Source organism: Tachypleus tridentatus, chromosome 7, assembly GCF_004210375.1.
Source record: "Tachypleus tridentatus isolate NWPU-2018 chromosome 7, ASM421037v1, whole genome shotgun sequence".
In the NCBI taxonomy this organism is placed as follows: domain Eukaryota; kingdom Metazoa; phylum Arthropoda; class Merostomata; order Xiphosura; family Limulidae; genus Tachypleus; species Tachypleus tridentatus.
This window is the reverse complement of record NC_134831.1, coordinates 150,168,675-150,189,509: the sequence shown is the minus strand read 5'-3', so window position 1 is coordinate 150,189,509 and position 20,835 is coordinate 150,168,675. Positions and strand designations below refer to the sequence as shown.

Genomic DNA, 20,835 nt, shown 5'->3' with positions numbered 1-20,835 from the left:
GTTCCAGACAAGCAAATATGAACTTTTTAAAACACCTAGAATGCTCAATAAAAATGTAAATTATCAAACAGCTAGTCAAATACATTAAGAAATATAATGATTTTAAGATGTACAATAGCTGGCTTTTAACCAGATGTTAACAATTACTACAGTAATAATTTACATTCTAACTTTACCATCTTTAAGAACTTATCTTTTTCAATGTTTTATGTATCATAAAGAAACTTAATAACTTCACATTAAAATATAAATGATCATAAATCTTTGTTGTTATTATTCCTCTACTTTATAATATTCACTTAAGACATGTTCTGTTATATTTTAAGTCTGAGTAATTATTAATTGCATTTGATGTGGTCCTACATCAGTACAATGAAAATACATCATAGGTTGTATTACTCTTGGTATAGTTTGTTTTGTTGTATCTTTCATAGAGCTATCTATGCTAGCTATCTCTAACTTTGAAGTGACATGCTAGAGGGAAAGCAGCTAGTCAACACCATCCATCACTGACTCTTGGGCTACAATTGTCAGACTGAACAACAGGATTTGACCACTACTCTTATAATGTACCAAAAGTGAGGAGTGTAATTTTTATTTTGGTAGTGGTGAGCTGCAACTCATGAAACATCAGATTCAGAGATTGGCATACTAACACTGGTCTGTGCATAGCCCTCAGCATATTGAAACAGTATACAAATTAATTTTAAAGATATCATGTTGCTACCATTATGATAGTGAAAACAAATAAATAGGTAATTTGAGTGATACCATGTTACTCTCAACACAGTGACACAAGGTACTATGTCATTAAAATGTTACTAGAAAACAATCAGATGAGAGATAAGTTTGAATTATTTATTTGGCATACTTGAATACACCTTAACACTTGAGAAAAGCTCAACAAAGCATTACATTTAAATAAAATTACTATGTCAAACACTCAGGTTTGAGCAAATCATAACTCTCACTCCAAAAATCACTTTTAAGAATGAATTAATTAATAAAAAAAAAGCTTTTTTTTTAATTGTTGCTATTTAACCAGTGTATATACATATACACAATGATAAAAACAAAACAAAACACTTGTGTAATAAGACACGGTTTTACAAGCCGTTTTTTTTTTTACAACTACTCTAGTACATATACCTTAACATACATATTAAACGCAGTATTTTGAAATAAATAAAAAGTGACATATATGTTAAAGCAAAACAAGTTCATGAATTTTACTGGATAGAATTAATATGCTGTAACAAAATATACATCAGATACCTTACGTAAACAATTTAATTTTTACTTTATGTGTATACTGTATAATAAAATTTCACTTAAAAGTGATATACAAATGTGAATACATGTACATAGAAGGGATGCTCAAACACAATTAAGTTATAAGAAAGTGGCAACACGCATAAAACACGCTTACATTTTGTATTAAAACAATATAAAGACAATAATTCATCAAGGCTCAGTCTTCATGATATATTCAGACACACATTCATGTATACATGAAAAAAAAAAGAGAAAGAGAGAGAGGATGAAGAAAAGAGAAGGATTTACATATTTATCTTCCAGCAACTTTCTTATGACTGGTTTATAGAATTACCATTAAAGGATTAGGAAAACAATTTACATTTCAATAATTACTATTTCCAAGCTCTAATCAATACCAGATGTGCTACTATTATACTCAAGACTTGCTCAGATTCTCAAGTCTCTTTAAGCTAAAAACACAAATCACAGAATTATGTACTTTCAAAATTTGAGTAAATGCATAAATATGCAACCAAAATCATTAGGCCATCAGTACAGAAAAGTTTAAAATTTGTGTACAGCAAATGTGAACAAAACATACAAATGAATATGAAAAAAATACATTTAAAGTGCCATTACAAATAAAAAAATATTTTAATAATAATTAATAAACAAAAACTTTAAATTATTAATGTCTCAACAAACAGAACAAGATACTGTCTTACTAAGAAACAAGGATATTGAAAATTTAACCTTATACTCTTAAACTAGCTTTCAGTAGGACACTGACAAATTTTCACAAGATTTCTGTTTTACAAGTTACTTTACAGTAATTAAATCAACAAAACATAATTTAAACCTATCATGGTATATGAGACTTTATCTCAGCAAAGCATGATCTGTAGATTGGTTATTGTGTGACATTATACCACAGTAAGATAAGACCTCTTTACAACTTTTTTTTTTAACCCTTTCACAATGTGTCTGGGTTAAAGGCCATGTCAATGCATTTGTTGACTTGAATTCAAAGTTTAACTGAAATAGTATTTTAAGATGTTAATAAGTTTGGAATCAAATTGTAGATTGTAATTCAAACATTAATATTACTTATGAGTTAATTTCGTAATTTAAAAGTGAATATTAAAAAACACACCTAAATATAGATTTTAATGAGTCATGTGGTATGTTGCATGCAGTACTGGTGAAAATTAGATGATTTTATGTCAAAATACTAAGTTTATAGTTTCGTACAAATTAGTAACTCAAATTACCAATATTAACAAGATAGAATACAAAATAAAAACCTCATATCTTATTACTTTGCTGAGATATGTCATACATACTGAATAAAACAAAGCACCTCTTTCCAATTTTTGGAAACGGTCCCTCATGTACACTTACTTCTATATGTGAAATGGGAATAACCAACTGATAGCTCACAATGTTACCCTAGTGGTTTTCTCAGACAATTTAGTCTGTGAAAAGATTACCAAATTCTTTCAAAACAATATTTCAAGAAGGTAGGTTGTGTCTTTAATCTGCTTGAAGTTTAATATCTTTTAAAACTTAAATGCATTTAACTTACTAAGTTTAATAAATTATATGTAATTCTATGGTATCAGTATAGTTATTTATGATTTTTGGTTATTCAACTGTATATATAAAACCTAAAAAAATATTTTGTTGGATATCAACCACATACATAATTTTAAAAGGCTTAGCAACCTATGTCCAGCAGCAACCGAGTTCAAAGATCATCACTAAAAGTGACAATTGTTTGCTTTAATTCTTTACTTATTGTTCTGTATTTTAATAAAAATAATTTTCATAACTTATTTCTAAATAGTAATAACCTATATACATATATAATGTACCATAATTGAAATGTGACTGTATATTATAAAATACTAGTCTATTAAAACCCAGCCAAGACAAGGAAGACTAGAGGTCAGTTTTATATTATTGAACACGTAACATGAGTGCACATACACCCTATCAATGCAAGTTGTGTAATGTTAGCTAGGTATGACTAGAAGTTCAGTGTAATAGTAATTAAAAAAAATAATATATATATATTAACATATACAGTATTATGAGACTTAAGCTACTTACACTAAACATTTGTATTTTTGTGTTATAACATGTAGTCATATATTGATTTCTTAATTTCTCTTGATGGTTATGAGGTTGGAGACCCCACATAGTCAGGGTTTAGATAATAACAAAATTTATACACTTACTGAAAACATATATTTGAAATGTATTTAAGAGGTTTTAAGAGATTACGTGAATAACATTTGATATTTTTAGGATGAAGAACAGTTTTATTAATGATAACATGAAATCATTTTGCACTCAGACTAGTCATGAAACATACTCAATATTTTCACATACAAATCTTTAAAAAAATTTCATTGAAAAGTGTGATTTTTTTTTGTTCAGAAAAGAATCGTAATCTTTACTAAATTTCTACCAAATTTTGTGAAGATACACATGCTGTGTCCACAGTTAATTGCAAATACTTAACATGTGCTAAAGTGTAGATGAACTCATGTATATTATACTGAGCCCATTGTGAAAGGGTTAAATTTGTGACCATATTCACATTTTTAATAAGAAGTTATTTTATAACGTCTATTTTAGTCAAAACTTGTAAGGAACCAGTAAAAAAGAAAGTCTGTAGAAATTATTATAATTTAAAACTGTTGGGTGTGCTATAAAGTTACTTATATTCACTATCTATTATTGGAAACAGAAACTGAGTTAATCCTTTATACTAATGTTCATAAGGAAAGAAACAGGTTTATACGTTATTAAAGAAAATGTTCTATGACTAATACAAACTGTTCAAATGTTAGAGCTTTCAATACTTTAGCTTCCTTTTTACAATTAATGTAACTGACTTGAAAAAGTTTTCTATAAATATCTGACAAAAATAATTGTTAAACTACAGTAGCATAAATGTAACCTATGAATATTTGTTTATATTAACATTTCAGGATTAACATAACAGAATAAGATATAGAGATAAAAACAAGTAAGTCCTTTTGTAATATATCAAAGTGATTTAAACATAATTCAATTCTTCTGATAGTTATATCAGAAGATGCAACATAACAATGATAAAAGTAACCAGGTCTTCAGAGAAAATTTACTTTAAGTGAAAAACAATTACTAAATATCAAATATGAGTCACACAACTGACTGTGACTTTTTATATGTTCTGGGTAAAAGTTATCAAAACAATAACAACTACTAATATCTTTTAAAAATACAAAACAAATATTATACAATTATAGAAAAAACAATGACCTGATCATTAATAAGTTTTGCTTTTAGAAACTTATTCAAAGGGAAAAGGCAAAATAAATAATGGATATCAATTTGCTCCATCTATAACTTACAAACCTGCTGAAGGAAAACTTTGATTTAATTTGTTTCATATATCTATACAAAGGCTATCTATTGGGTTGAGGAATAATTCGTGAGCATTTTTTCAAGTTAAAAAAATATATTCATAAATGAAACGCTTTCGCAAAATATTTCATGTCATTTGGTTGATAATTTTTTGCTCTAATAGATGGTGTGTTTGATTTTCATATGTCTTTAATTTTTGCTTTCATTTTCAGCTCATTAAATGAAATGTCAAGTGGACAAAATCGAGCATTTTCGACACCATCTGCTGTTCGCATTTAATTTAATGCAATTTAGTTTAAAACAATGCATACTATATACCTAGGTATTACATGAAATAAAGTATCATAATAAATGTTTTGGGTGTAATGTGTTCATGCATTGAAGTATTGTATAGTCTTGCATGTAATGCTTGAATGAAATTATTTAAAAAGGCTCACGAATTATTCCTCAACCTAATACATTAGCCATTTACAATGTTGTGCTAACAGATGAGAGAGAAAGCATCTGATCAATAATACACTTTGTCTTCTCTTGGGTACTCTGAATAATGGAGTTTAACCATCAGTCTTATAACGAATCCTCTGTCCCAAAATGTAGAGTACAATTTTAATTTTTGTATCCATGAACTATGGACTAGTGGATCCATAGTCTAGACACAGTAACCATCAGCTACACCTAGTCCTATATTGAAAGGAATTTTCAACCCAGAACACCAAAATATAATCTGGTTATATAAATTCTAGATTTTTCTTGAAATCTGGTTAACACTTGAAAAAGTTTTCTTAGTGCAAAATTACACAATGTGCTATCTGTACTCTGTCCACCTTTAGGAATTAAACCCCAACTTTTTGTGATACAAGTTCATAAGCTTACTGTTTACCCAGCAGAAGACATATGAAAAAGAAATCACAAAATAAATACTCTTTTTTAAGCTGGACATACTGTGAGTATTAGAATGTTTCTGTATGGACAAATGAACAAGGAATTTCAAATGTCATATAGATTCTCAAACTACAAAAGCTGATAAACAAGTGGAATGCAAGCCCTGAGAGCTTGGTTTTTTATTTATTTTTAAAGATCATAAAATCATTGTGACCAGTGGCCAACATATTAAGTGTTAATTACACTTGAATTAAAAGACAAGATGATCAGGGAACTGTACATTAGGAGAAAATAGTAAAAAACAACAACAAAAAACAGCATATTACAAGTGGAGTGCATTTTAAAGAAAGACCAACTAAAATCAGCAGGAGAAAAGATGAGAGGACAATGGATGACAGTTTAAAGGATTAACAAAAACTGCAGGAGGAGGCAAAATGACATTGTAAATGGACTAGTTGCTGAACCAGACATCTGAACATTAAAAAAATTCTAAAAACATAAAAGTAGTAGAACAAGGAAAATGACCAGTGGATGTCATTTTAAAGGAATGGCCAACATTATTACCCATATACTATGATAAGCAAATAAAATTTTTAAAACACTTACAAAATTACAATTTATGAGTGGTTGACATTTTTTGAAGAAAGACTGATCAATGTGTACACAGAAACAAACAATTTTGAGAGCTTAGTACACTATAGACAATCTTATTATCTAAGTATTATCTTGTAATTTCTAGTAGCACTTTAGAACTTATATCTTTTCTTGATTAACTCTTAAGAAGATTGCAGTTGAAAAGGTACAGATAAGTGCTTACTCTGTGAAGATAATAAGCACTCATATTTTTTGGATTTCTTTTCAAAATCACACTGCAATGCAACAAGGTGACAAGCACCCCAAATAAATAAAATTCCACAACTTAAAGAGCAAACATATGGGCAAATACAGTTTTGATAGATATAACTGTGAAAGACAGAGTCCCTCTATTAAACTGAGCCAAAGAATATTTATAGTTTTAAGGACTGTATAGATATTAAAAATAAAGAAATAATTCATTCTAACTTACAGTTCAATTAATTAATAATAAATAAGCAAGAAAAATTATTTCAACCAGATTTCATCAAGTACCTATTATTAAAAAAAACAACAGTAATAATCTCAGCTACTTTCCTCTATAACACTAGGAATTATAGTACAATATTTTATAACACTGAGGTCTGAAGAACAGACCGTCTACGGTGCTGGTAGGTCAATGAAGTTTGGAGTCTTGAATTCCGGCTCTTGTAATGCTCATTGAAGTCCAGCCGGAAACTTAGGAAACGAAGATTAGGATCACTGTGATCAGCAATCATCAAAAGGAACTTCTGTACCATGTCCTAGAAGAAGAAAAAAACCAATAAAAACAAGGAGAAAAACAATAAAAACGTCCATTACATTTTTAATAGGATGAAAATAATAACAGAAGAAATAACACCAACTAAATACTTTCCACTATGACATCTCATCATGTACTAAAAGTAAGTTAAAATAAAAGTTCACAACTTTCATATCCTATCCTAGGATACTGCAGAATGAACAACAATGTTAACACACCATTCTTCATTTAACCTTAAATGTTTAATGTTGTATTTACATTCTGATGATTTCATTCACTAAACTAGAGCCAGTGAAGTAGATTATATAAAAGCTGTATCCATCTCTTTCTATAAGTAATGTTTTAATGCTATATCAATGTTGCTATATTTAAACTTTTCCTGCACATGGTTACTGAGTTACACTCAAAATTGAATTAAACCACTTTAATATGAATGTATTTTATTCAAATTATTGTTATTATCAAGTATAACTTAAACTTTTATACTACTAAGTTTCATTTATTTATTTCAAAAGGAAACATTTAGAGCAGCTATTAAAACTGCAGGTTTTGCTGTCATGTGAATCACTTGTGGTTATAAGTCTAAACTTTACAAGCTATTATATATGATACTATGAGAATGGAATAAAGACTGTTGGCATACAAAGTCAAATTGAAGTTCCAACAAGAACTTCTCAGGGGGATTTTACATTCTAATATTTCTATGCTTAAGTTCAGACACATCCATTTTGCAAAATTAAAGCTTTTACTAGGTGACAGTTTGAAGTTAAATGAAATGCTTACAACCAATAAAAAGATGAGATCTTGCACTATTCAGTCATAGCCTAAAGATACCTCTACCAGTGTATGGATTTGTTAAGAAGCTTAGTCTACTGTTTTCTTTAAGGGTACCTAGTGTGCTAAACAGTTACATCACATTTAGGTTTTACATTTATCTTTTAATTAGTTATGTATTATTTGTGTTTATAAATGCATACTTGAAAATTTTATGATTGTATACATTTTAACTCCATATTGTTTCACTTGTGGCATTTTGCTTAGACATTTCTAATCTTGTTTGCAAGAGTTAGTAAAACAGTTTGAGGATAACCTTTACCCTGTAATAACTATTGCCCACAAGGGCATGTTGCAGGAACAGGTTGGCATACCTGCATCAAGCATAAAAGACGAAAAATTGGAAAGAAAATTAAAATAAACCATAAGTGAAAAGATAGACATGAAATTTTGCACGTGAGAAAAAATATTACAAAACAATCTATAAACATTCAAAAGATATGTACATATTTCCATTTCTTAAATTTAATTATTTCATTACACTCTTTTTGATAATGATGTCTAAAAGTAATGACACAATAGACAAAATGAAGAATAAAATACAAATATTTACTTTAAAAAAACATTTAATATTCATTTAGGAGGTTCTAGAGATTATGAAAATGAAATTTGAAAATGAGAGTTGCACACCTACCTTACAATATAACTAGATTGTAGTCATATGGTTAATCACAGCTTGTACATTCTAATGCTTTGATCATAAGCCTTTTTATATAAGGGCTTAAAAACAAAAACTAACAAAATTTTTTATTTTTCTAAGGATCAGTTCTGCACTACATTCACTAACTGTTCTCTTTAAACAGGTATTCTCTTGCAAAACCTTGATTGAATATCTAAACTAACAATAAAACCATAATTCTTTATTTACATTTAATTAATAATGTACAGTAATAATGACACAGAGTTTGGAAAACAAATAGTTTAAAATCTTAAAAAAAACCAAAAGAAAATGCTGCATCAACTGAAAGGATCTCCAGGGTACAGGTTATATTGCTGGATATAAAATTACCCTAGGTTTTAGAGGTGAATGAGGAAGTAGGACCCCCATTGTGATGGGGACATACTATTTATCAGTCTTAACCTCCGTGTGATAGTCTCACATGAATAAATAAACTAAATTGACTAGTATAATTCCCAGCCACCACCCATTAAGTCAACTGTAACAATCAATTTTCATACTCTAAACAAGTCTTTATAATGCAGTAAGGTATTCATCTGCATAAAGTAGTGCCATGTTGTTTAATGACGTTATTCACAACTAAAAATAATTATCAGAAACTTTCAGTAAAATTTCTTTAATTTTTATTTCTTTATATTTATTTAATACATTCTTATATTTATTACATAATATTTTAATAATTTTATTTAAAGTTTCTTTATTAAATCCATTAAATATTAATTTTTGTATTGATATTTCAACATGAATAGTAAAATATTGTAATTTATTACAAATTTTATAAAATCTGAATAATTGTGAAGTTATACTGGTTTATGCATACATTGCAAATACAATCTTATTTACCTCAGTTGGGACTTAAATATAAGAACTATGGGAATCAAAACACAAACTCACTTGATACGAATTTGCTAAAACACGAAGCTGTGCTTTCGTTGCTGGGACAACTTTCCTTTCAAATTCTACTTGACGCTGCTTTTGTACTTGAACTTCTGCTTCTGAAATACCCCAATTTCCCTGCAAGAATTTAAAAAATTAATATCATTCATTTTATAGTATATTTTCACTTTAAGTAACATTTATTTTGTTCTTAGAAAGTTTCATAAGCAAAATAATATAACTTACATAAATTTTTAAAACAGTACTATTTAAATATGTGTATATTAGTTTAAATGTATTTCCTATCATATGCATTGCATTTCTCTTGCTTCTGACTGCATTCATTAACTCTTTTGCAATGGGTTGTGAATCAAAGGCTATGTGATCGCATTTATTGACTTGAATTCAAAGTTTTATTGAATTACCATTTTAAGAATTTATGTCAGTAAGTTTGGAACCAATTTAATTTTATATACAAGTTAATTTCATAATTTAATAGTAAATATTAAAAGAACACATTTAAATATAGAATTTAGTGAGTCACATGGTATGCTGAATGCAGCACCAGTTAAAATTAGATGTTTTTGATGGCAAAACTCTAAGTGTATAATTTCCTATAAAGTAGGAACTCCAATTACCAATATTAACAAGCTGTAATATATAAAAAAACCAAAAACACCTCATATCTTATTATTTTGCTGAGATATGATTTATGTACTGAATGAAACACACTGGCCCCAGTCACCTCTTTCCATTTTAAAAACAGTCCCATATATACTCTTACTTTAATATATAACATGTGAATAACCAATTAACAGTTCACAATGTCCCCCTATTGGGTTTTTCAGCAACTTTAATCTGTGAAAAGGCTAGCATGTTCCTTTGGTCCAAGATTTCAGAAGGTAGATTGTGTCTTTAAGTCTGTTCAAAGTTTCATTTTTTTAGACTTAAATACAGCCTAGTTATAAAGCTTAATAAATTACAATGGAATGCTATGGCATCAGTACAGTTACTTATACCTTTTTGGTTATTCAATTGAATATATATATATAAAAAAAAAAAATTGTTTGAGATCCTCCAAGTGCAAAATTTTAAAAGGCTTAGCAACTTATGTCCAGCAGTAAATGAGTTTAAAGATCATAACTAGAAGAAATAATTACTTGCTTTACTACTTTATTTACTGTCTTATATTTTAAGAATAATAATTTTCTGTTACTTATTTCTAAATAGCAATAATCTACACACATATATAATGTATAATAACTGAAATGCAGCTGTATATTATAAAACACTAGTCCATTAAAACCCAGCCAAGACAAAAAGAGACTAGAGGCCAGTTTTATACAAGTTGTTATATTAGCTAGGCATGACTCAAAGGACAATATAATAATAATAATATATATACACACACACACACATATATGTAAATATACAGCATTGAGTCTTAAGCTACTTAAATTAAACATTTGTATTTTCATGTTATATATAATGTGCAGTCATTATACCACAAAAAATAAAAAGTTTATTTCCTAATTTGTTTATGATGGTCACGAGTTCAGTCAGTTGACAGACCCCACATAGCATAAAATATAAAATATTTCTGAAAACAAACATTTAAATGTATTTAGGAGGTTTTAGAGACTACACAAATAATATTTGAGGTTTTTGTGATGAAGAATATATTTTTTTTAATCATAGCATGAAATCACTGTGCACTGAGAATAGTAACCAAACAGACTTGATATTTGTACAAATAAATCTTCAGTAAAAATATTTCATTAAAATTATCTGGTTTTCTGTAGAGGAAAACTTGTAATCTTTACTAAAAGCCTACCAAATTTTGTGAAAGTACACATACTGTATCATAAGTTACAGGATAAATACTTAACATGTACAAGTGTGTATATAAGCTCACATTTTTTGTACTCGGCCTGTAGTGAAAGGGTTAACTGCATTTTTCAAAAGCCTTAAAAATATTATTAATGTTTATAATAAATTGACAACTTACCTTTTCAGTTTTTGAGACAATTTGAGAATCTAGTTTTTTTCTAGCATCCACTTCACTAAGAGCTTGATACCAGAACTTAGTCTGGATACCTTGAAATCTGATTACTAAGTCATAGATAGCACGCAGCTGAGTCAAAACATCCTAAGAGTAAGAAAACAATTTACAATTTATTCCAATGCCATTATTGTTAATCATCTATATTCAACAGGGTTTTTAATCTATAAATAACTATTTTGCAATGAAAATACTATGTTATCCTTTAAAATGTATTTCCAATAAATACTCACCTCTTTTTCATCTGCTTGAGATCTGCATGCCACTAGCTATATCTTCACTGTGAACTGAGCTGGCACACAATGATAAACCTGACAAGAATAAATGTGCAATAGTCTGCAAGCATCCACATCCAGAGAAGAACACACCAACCAGAAAAGTGGATAAACCTATTCAGGATGGAAAGAAAGAGAGAGATCTGAGGTTAGGAACAGATAATGGCAAGGATCCCAAAAAGGAGTGGATGGACCTATCTGGCAGGGAAAGAAAGAGAGAGGTCTGAAGTTAGGAACAGATAATGGCAAGGATCCCCAAAAGGGGTGGATGGATCTATCCAGCAGGGAAAGAAAGAGAGAGGTCTGAAGTTAGGAACAGATAATAGCAAGGATCCCAAAAGGGAGTGGATGGATCTATCCAGCAAGGAAAGAAAGAAAGATGGGTCTGAAGTTAGGAACAGACAATTGCAGGGGTCCCAAAAAAGAGTGGATGGACCTATCTGGCAGGGAAAGAAAGAGAGAGTCTAGGGCTAGAAACAAACAATTGCAGGGGTCCCAAAAAAGAGTAGATGGACCTATCTGGCAGGGATCCCAGAAAGGAGAGGTCTATGATAAGTAATGCTGAACAACATAAACACAACAAAAGAGTTGATTCTGGTCTAAAAAATATATATAGGTAAGATAGTGGATAGAAAATGGAAGAGATCTTAGGAAAGACAGATCAGTCTGGTAAAGTTGTCCACAAATCTATGGAAGAAGGTGCAAAAACGTATCAATATCATAGACATGAATGACAGTTACCACAGGTGGGAAGAAGAAATAAATAAATCTTGAGAGAAAGGTGGTACAAAGAGCAAGAATCCAATGGTTCAGATGAAGCATATATAAGAATATGGAAAAACCACATTAATGTGTCAGTTAGGTATGGGATTTAGACCAATAGGTCAGAGTAGGAATACATCCTGTGGCCAAAGTCTTCCATAAACCAGCAATGACAGAAACCGACAAATCATAGTCTAACAGCTAGGTAAAAAGGGCAGAAAAGTTGTTCACAGTAGGAAGGCTAGGAAAAAAGAAGTGGCAGATGAACCAATGATGAAAGACCTACCACTTTCATTGACAGACAAATAGAGTAGAAGTGTGACAAGAATACTACTACATAATCAGACAAATCCCTGTGAAAATGGATGGATAATATGCCTTGATGAGAAGGGGATATATGAAGGTGAAGCAACAGATAGAGGTCATTGGGTAGAGAAAGAAGGATTTGGACACTAAGCAAAGAAACAGAGAAAAATAAGGCTGAACTAGGCAAAGAAATGCCACTAGAAAAATACCCAACAAAGAGTGTTAGGTATCAAGATAAGGACCCAAGGGAGGAATTGAAGAGGAAAATAGGCACATGAAAAATGGTGAGACAAGTTCTGACTGAGAACACTGAGATCCAAAGCCAAAAAATGAAAACAGCAGTACCAGAAAAAATAAAAGTTTGGATTTAAGATGGGTGACAAAGGTATCTATGGGAGGCATGCCCAACTATGAGCAAACCCAATGAAAGAGATGGTCTACCACTTTGTTCCTAGCTCCCAGAATGTGACAGTCAACAAGAGAACCCTGATGTAATTGGATCCAGAAGAGCAGGTTCAACACCTGCAAGCAAAGGGTCCTGAAATGGGTGCCTCTTTGATGGCTGGTGTAAGAAATGTTCATGAAGTCATAGGAGTGGGTCAAGACCAAGTGATCAACCAGTAGGGGCAGGATATGGGAACATTCCAAAGAACAGTGATATATTCAATAATGTTGAAGTGGAGTGAATGCTCATCCTACATCCAAATGCCAGAAATTATGTTATCCTTCAGAGAAGCAATACAACCAAAAAGGAAGCATTAGTGAAGAGATGAAGATCCAGTTTGGGAAGTTGCAAGAGAATGTTAGAACTAGTGTATCGTCAAGAGTAAAAGAATCTCTCACAAAAAAGGAGAAGCATGAATCTTATTTACCAAACACTCCAGAGTTCTAAGGATTAGGAAAGGCTGAACTTGGCTGATATGAGAATTGAAGAAGGTGCCCAGATGCACTAAATAATGAGATGATATGAGGAAGGGCTTTGATATCTTGACAAGCCATTCCAACTGAGCAACTTCCTGAGAAGAGGTTTCAGTCTTAAACCATGGTGACACATGAAGGTTCTCACAAGTCAAATGAATACATAAAGTGTCAAAGTTATGTTACAAGGAAGAGCAAGGAATTGGAAAATGTGATTCTTGTAGATGAATTGTAGAAAGCATCTGGAGGATGGGGCAACTAGGATGTAGAGGAAGGCATCTAAGACTTCAACCTTGGTTATCTACAGCCTGAGCAAAAAGGACTGTCTGGTATATAAGAAATTCACCATCTGAAATTGTATAAAAACTACATATTGGTTGAGAGATAATAGCTCATTACTGGAAGCCAGTCTCCTATTTTTGTGGAAACCACAAAACAAAGAGGGAAGGATAAAACACTGGAGAACAGTTGTATATTCTCTTGATGGTGTGTTTGGCTAAATAATCTGATACTAAATTTATGAGCATTTAAGAAAGATTAGGTTTGAAGAAGAGGAAATATGAAGAGAAAAACAATGAGTTAGAAGTGGGAAAAGGAATTTGTGTGTGAAGAAGAGTGACCCCAGCCCTGCAAACCAAGGTGGATGAGCACCCACTGAGCTTGACCTAACATAACAGTCACTAGTGAGACATAAGACAAACCTGATTGCATGTAGATAGAGGATAGGGAGAAGAGAAACATCTTAAAGGTGAAACAGGATGATTAGGGACAGATTGAGCCAGTCAACAAACAACAGAGGAAAGATAAGATTGAGAAAGGCAAAATATTAGAGAAAGTAGAGAGGACCATTGCTAGGCTACTTCAGCAAATCAGGAAACTACCAAAGGCATCAAGCGGAAGAAAGGGAACCCGACAGAGATTATGCAGGTAAAATGTTTATAGTCATATACTGGAAAGTAGTGTATCCAAATTGAACAGCTGAGGAAACAGGTGAGCAAGGAATGTGCAGAAGTGGTACAAACCATTATGGTAAAAAGAAAGAATAAATCTCCCTTGAAAAACCACTCTGGGGTATGATAAAATGTTTCAGACATGAATTGTAAAGAGGATAAGTAGTGTGGAAAAGTGGTGGTAAACAGACAAAGATGCAAAAACTGGATAGTTGAGAATGACACAATAGACAATAGAGCAGATAATATTCCAGAGCAGATTGCAAAGAATGATGATCTAAGGAAGTGAAATGAAGAAGGGTTAAAAACTAGGAAATGGAAATCAAGAAGGCAAGGAGAATGAGTCACACAAGTACAGATACAAATTTGTTCAAGGAAGGAACATTAATGTCAGGCAAGGAAAGAAATATTAAATAATCACAAAGGCTAGGATTATGGAGCAAAAATGGGGAATTATAAGACATACCCAAAAGAGATAGGAGGGAACATACTTGAGATACTATGTCCTGAGAAATACTAGTATGGAAGGTTGTGGTTTATATTTTGAATTTCACACAAAATGACACAAGGACTATCTGTCATCCCTTATGTAGCACAGTGAAAGACTAGAAGGAAGGCACTTAGTCATCATCACCCTCTGCTAATTCTTTCACCAATGAATAGTGTGATTGACTATCACATTGTAACCCCCCCTCTCAGGACAGGAATTTGAACCCATGACCTTCAGATTGCAAGTCAAGCACCTTAACCACCTGGCCATATTGTGTTGGAAGGTTGTGGATTTTCCTTGATTAATGGGGAGGTATCAAAAGAAAATTCAACATCAAAATGAATAGAAGAAACATCAACGGAATGGACAGGAATTGATGGCTTACCATGCATGATGAATCTCATGACACACTGTACAATAGCAATAACATCGTCACCCACAAAGGACAAAGCTGAAAGCTCCATCACTTGAGAATTCATGATAAAATTTGAAACTGTTGAAACAAAAAGGAAATGATAATAAAGATCAAATTTGCATTACAAACATAAATCTCACCAAGTTACCATATATGGAGATTGTGCCACACTCCTATTGTTGTATGATGACATCAATATGCACCAGTGCCATTCACATTAAATACTGAATTTAGGTGGAAGTTAGCTCAAGGCTAGTGACATGCAAATTTTGCAGGTAAACTAGCACAGAAAATAGAACTTCTGTGTAGAAAGTAAGTTATCATCTTGTAACACACCTTTTTCACTAAACAGTGAAAATATATAAGATATAAGTTAACATTTGTGCTATAAAAATTAGTCAGGACATAAATTAGAGAGAGTTGGTTAAGCAAGCAAAACAGATATTTAAAAAAAAATGAATAAAGTTGTGAATTATTTTCTAAAAATTATTAATTAATCTAACAATCAATCATCTTATGTATCATATAATAAGGTATGCATCTCCTGACTACAATGGAGTTCTGCATGCTACACCAACCTTAGATTCTTCATCCAGTAAGCTCCTTGTCATTATACTATCTAAGAATTGTTCATGTGCAGCAATAACTTGATCTAAGTCTTCTGCAGACATGACTTTTTGCTGTAGTTCAGCCCAAGAACATTCCATAACCTAAATGATGTACAATAAGACATGACTCCAGAACAAATATATTTTTATCAAATATAGAAAAAAAAGTCATAAATCATTTATATAATGGCCATTAGAAATATTGAACACACAAAAACATATACTCTACTAGCTTAAGTGTCTTATGTATTAATCTGACTTAATATTCTTTATACTGATGAACAGTTAAACATGAGTAAGTACTGTACACTACCTATCAACATTAATTTTTGACTAAACAGTTCACTAACAGTTTTGTAATATTTGTTTTAATCACTGGCCTTCCTTCCTTCCCCCAAAGATTTTTATCTAAATTGTTTTTATAAAGGAAAAGAACAAAACAAACATTACTGACTGTTTGGTGCTGTCAGACTGTGCTAACTTTATGTAACAACTTATATTTATATTCCATTTATCTATATGGAAATAAAACACAAACACACAGAAAATAAGTCCATCAACTAAAATTTATATGATACTTATTATTACATAGATAATTGTTATTATCTGTTGTAATTATATCGATTATTACTATTACATAGATATTATATAGTTCAAGTAAAAAAAAAATTAGATCTGTTTCGTGAAAATTTTTTGTTTTGTAAAAAGAAAGTTTGACAAAGAAAAATTACAGTAGAATTTTAGTTTTCATAAACTAAACAAATAATAATGCATATAGATAAATATACAATTATAATCACTCAATGAAACATGGAAAGGAGTGATAGGACGAATAAGACTAAACAACAGCTGTTAAGATAATGTTAGCATAGCATAAATTGGCTATTGTGTCTTGTTGTTTATTTAATTTTTAGTTTGATAATTTGCACAAAGCTACTCAATGGTTATCTGTAGTAGCTAGTTCAGCAGTAATGAAACAGAGGATTGGCTGGTTGTCAATGTCATCCACTGCCAACTACTGAGCTACTCTTTTACCAAAAAGAGTGGAATTGAATGACACCTTATAATGCCCTACAGCTGAAACATACTCAGAGAAAAGGCTTGAATCCTTGATATGCAGATTGTGAGTCAATTGTCCTAGCCACCAGGCAATGCCAGGCCAGTTTAGATGGAGAGTGATAAAATATATAAACATATGAAACTATGCTTTTGTACTGCCATTAATACTGTTTGAGAATAAAGAAAAAACTTGAGTGTATGTACTATGTACAGGGGTGGACAAAAAAGTCCCACCCTTCAATGTTCTTAATTTGTTATATATTTTATTAGATAACAGAAAAATATATAAAGCTACAACTTTTTAGAATATACTCAACAAAATCTGTTCAAATATGATCTAAAATCCTAATTTTAAGTCTGGATTTCATAAATACCTGAACTTTTCATGATTCTAGATATATTTTCTCATAAAAAGTGTTGTGTACCTGCTGTAGCTTCTTAGATCTTCTTATTACAATTAGCTTACAAAATGATCAACAATCACCAAATGTCAATATTCATTCACCCACACATACTATGGGCTAACAAAGTATTATCTCCAAGATAATAACATAGAACAAAGGTAGCTAGAATGAAATCAACTTAATGACATTCTTGACCATATATTATGTAAAAACTGATCACATCTAGATCGAATGAAATATTTTGAAAAACTCTACATTAAAATAAGAAGGCATAAAATGCACTGTATTGTATACCTGCATACCACACAGTACAATAAATTAACTTCTATAGTCATACTGTTCTCATTGTTAAATATAAAAAAAGATGGTGCATCAACAGTATCAACTCCATTTACAATATTAAACATCTCAATAAGATCCCCCTGATTCTTCTTTTCTTAAATAGAAAACAATTTGAGATTTAAGCCTCTCTTTGTAAGACAACCCCACTATCCCAAGAACCATTCTGGTAATCCTTCTCTGAATCTTTTCAAACAATTTGATGTCTTGTTTAAGATATGGAGCTCAAGACTGAACATAATATTCCAAATTTGGCCTAACTGGTGACCTGTAAAATGAAACTATACAGTTTTTAGACTTGTATTCAATATTTCTGTGGATATAACCTAAATTCCTATTTGCTCTACCACTAGCAACAGCACAATGCTTGGATGGCTTTAGAGACTTATTGACTATTGTATCCAAGATCCCTTTCTTTCATGATGCTTTTAAAGTTATTCCCACTTAAAATACACTTATAATTGAAACTATGATAACTTGCATTTATTACAATTAAAATCCATATGTCATTTATTCACCTAACTCATTAAATGATCTAAATCCTTTTGTAAACAATATCATACTCTCCACAGCTAGCAACACCCAAGATCTTAATATCAACTGCAAAATACTCAAATGAAACAAGAAAAACTTAAAATGTTCAAGTAGCATGACACAATAATACAAATCACCAATATAATTACTGAAACTTGCAGTAAACTCTCAGTTCTAAAAATGACTAAATTTAACACTTTAGTTACATAAACTATTTAAATCATAACACTCTCATTAAACTTAAATTGAAGCAGATGTGTATATCTAATAACTATAAATGCTCTAAAGTTTTTCAAATGCTTAAATAATGTTATATGCCATAACAAGGTAAAATAAAAACTGTACATATAAACAAACATTTGCATTCTGAATTAGAAAAACTAATTCCTGGTAAAGAATGTGCAGTTTACACAAAGTAAGAATTTAATTTCATCCAACAACTAAGTTAAAAGGAAAAGAAAATTCATTGCTCTCCACTGTATCAAACACATTACAGGGAATGAACATTTACACTACTGCAGAATAAGATTAGAATGTTATATACTACTTTATCAAACTTGGATACCTACAAATTGATATGCAACTCTGAACAGAGGTAAAAGTAACTTTCACTTGTCCAGTGGTTTAATAATTATACACCATGTGCTTTACCAACCTCAAATGCAATGTAGTACTGCATCTGTTGTACAAAGTGAACCATCTCAGTGAGGATGAAATGACAGTGATGCAAGACGGGAGCCACACCTGAAATGTGTAAACTTATCTCAAAGGGTGCAACACAATAACATTTTTTGTTTAGCTCATCTTCCAAGCTCTATCAGAAAAATGAAAGATTTAATGAGAGTAATAAATAACGATATTGCCAAGCAAATGTTCAGAAACTCCTGGTTAAATATGGGAATCAACAAGCAATAAAAGTTTGTTTGAGTATTTCATAAGTGCAAAGCTGCTGGGAAACAACATATTTTCAACAGAAACTGTGGCATAATTTGACAGTTATCAATAAAGCAAGTCCACTAGTAAGTTATTATAATTATAATCTTTACATGTATTAAATAGGTAGCTCAAACTTACAAACATATCACTATGTATAGTGTGCATTAAATCCTACAATCCTTATTTATATGCGCATATACATGATTTTATCCTACTTTGTGTTGCTGTTAAACTTCAGATACACATGCTGCATTTCAATTATTTAATGTAATATAACAAAATTTAAAACATCATTAGTTTCAATTAGTAACAATTACAAATACTTTCATAAAACATATAACTGAACATTTTACCATGAAACTTAACTGATCGAACACTGAAAGTTTAAACTTTTTATCTGAATATTACAGATATTATTAGTAACCTGTCAACTTTCAAATGCTAATCATTATTTCAGACTTTTAGTTTAAAATGATCAAACTGAGAAAACAATTATATGATGACAAAATAAAGAAATTACACAATATATAAAAATAAAAGCAACTTCACAATATTTTTTTTAAACAATGAAAAAACACACATGTTTCACAATAGATTTCAAACACTGCAAGGTAAATTTCCTACAGTTCAAAAATTGTATAGTATTTTCATTTCATCAATGTTCATTAATGTTTTTCTCACATTAAACAGATCTTGCATCATACCTCCTTTAGAACTGAATGGATTTTTTTCCTCATATAATTTTTGTCAAAAATTGTTATAATCATATAAACCTAGCAAAACTGCAGCTTAAAAATGATAATACTTTACAAGAACACAAAATTTTACATACATCATAACTCTGTGTCAAATAAAGTACAATTCTAGGTAACTCTAACATTACTTAATATTATAAGATATATTATGTAAATATTATTCATTATTTTTTTTTTTTACCTAATCACTTCTTTGATAAATAAATTTCAACGATAATGATCTTATTCTATAAGTATAAGAAAGTAACTGATTTAAATCAATGGAGTTCATTGGTGGATTTTTTTTATTATTATTATTATTATTAAAGAAACCAAACAATTTCACTTAGGGGGAATCTTGACAGAGAAGTGATAAAAATAATGTCAATTACAAATTTAGTTTGTTAATTATATTACTATTATCAATTACTATGTGATAGACTTCTTTCACAAATAAAAAAAAAGAAACCTACAGAATATAATTACTGTTAAAGAACTATACACACTCACTTTGCAATTATAGCATGCAAATACCATGTGTCTTACTCTCCTATCTATCTATCTATCTATATATATATATATGTAGGACAGTTGTCTGTTTATTATGTGATTTGGTTACTGTTAAAAGAACTATATACACACTCACTTTGCAATTATAGCATGCAAATACCATGTGTCTTACTCTCCTATCTATCTATCTATCTATCTATCTATCTATATATA

General features: G+C 30.4%; 1 protein-coding gene across 2 annotated transcripts in view; it reads right to left on the bottom strand.

Annotated features, from left to right (window-relative positions):
• Window positions 1-844: 844 nt before the first annotated feature.
• The window catches only part of LOC143256895 (gamma-tubulin complex component 3 homolog), an 85,415-nt gene continuing 65,424 nt past the window's right edge, over window positions 845-20,835 (bottom strand). The window contains exons 19-23 of one of the 2 annotated variants that reach the window (XM_076514723.1): window positions 19,098-19,186; window positions 16,077-16,208; window positions 11,329-11,469; window positions 9,339-9,458; window positions 845-6,932 (exon numbers count right to left, since the gene is read on the bottom strand). In XM_076514723.1, coding sequence (XP_076370838.1) covers window positions 6,759-6,932; window positions 9,339-9,458; window positions 11,329-11,469; window positions 16,077-16,208; window positions 19,098-19,186 — 656 coding nt within the window. In that variant the 3' untranslated portion in view covers window positions 845-6,758. Of the gene's footprint in view, window positions 6,933-9,338; window positions 9,459-11,328; window positions 11,470-11,623; window positions 11,772-16,076; window positions 16,209-19,097; window positions 19,187-20,835 lie in introns of those variants that run through there. The other variant, XM_076514724.1, reaches the window with a different exon arrangement.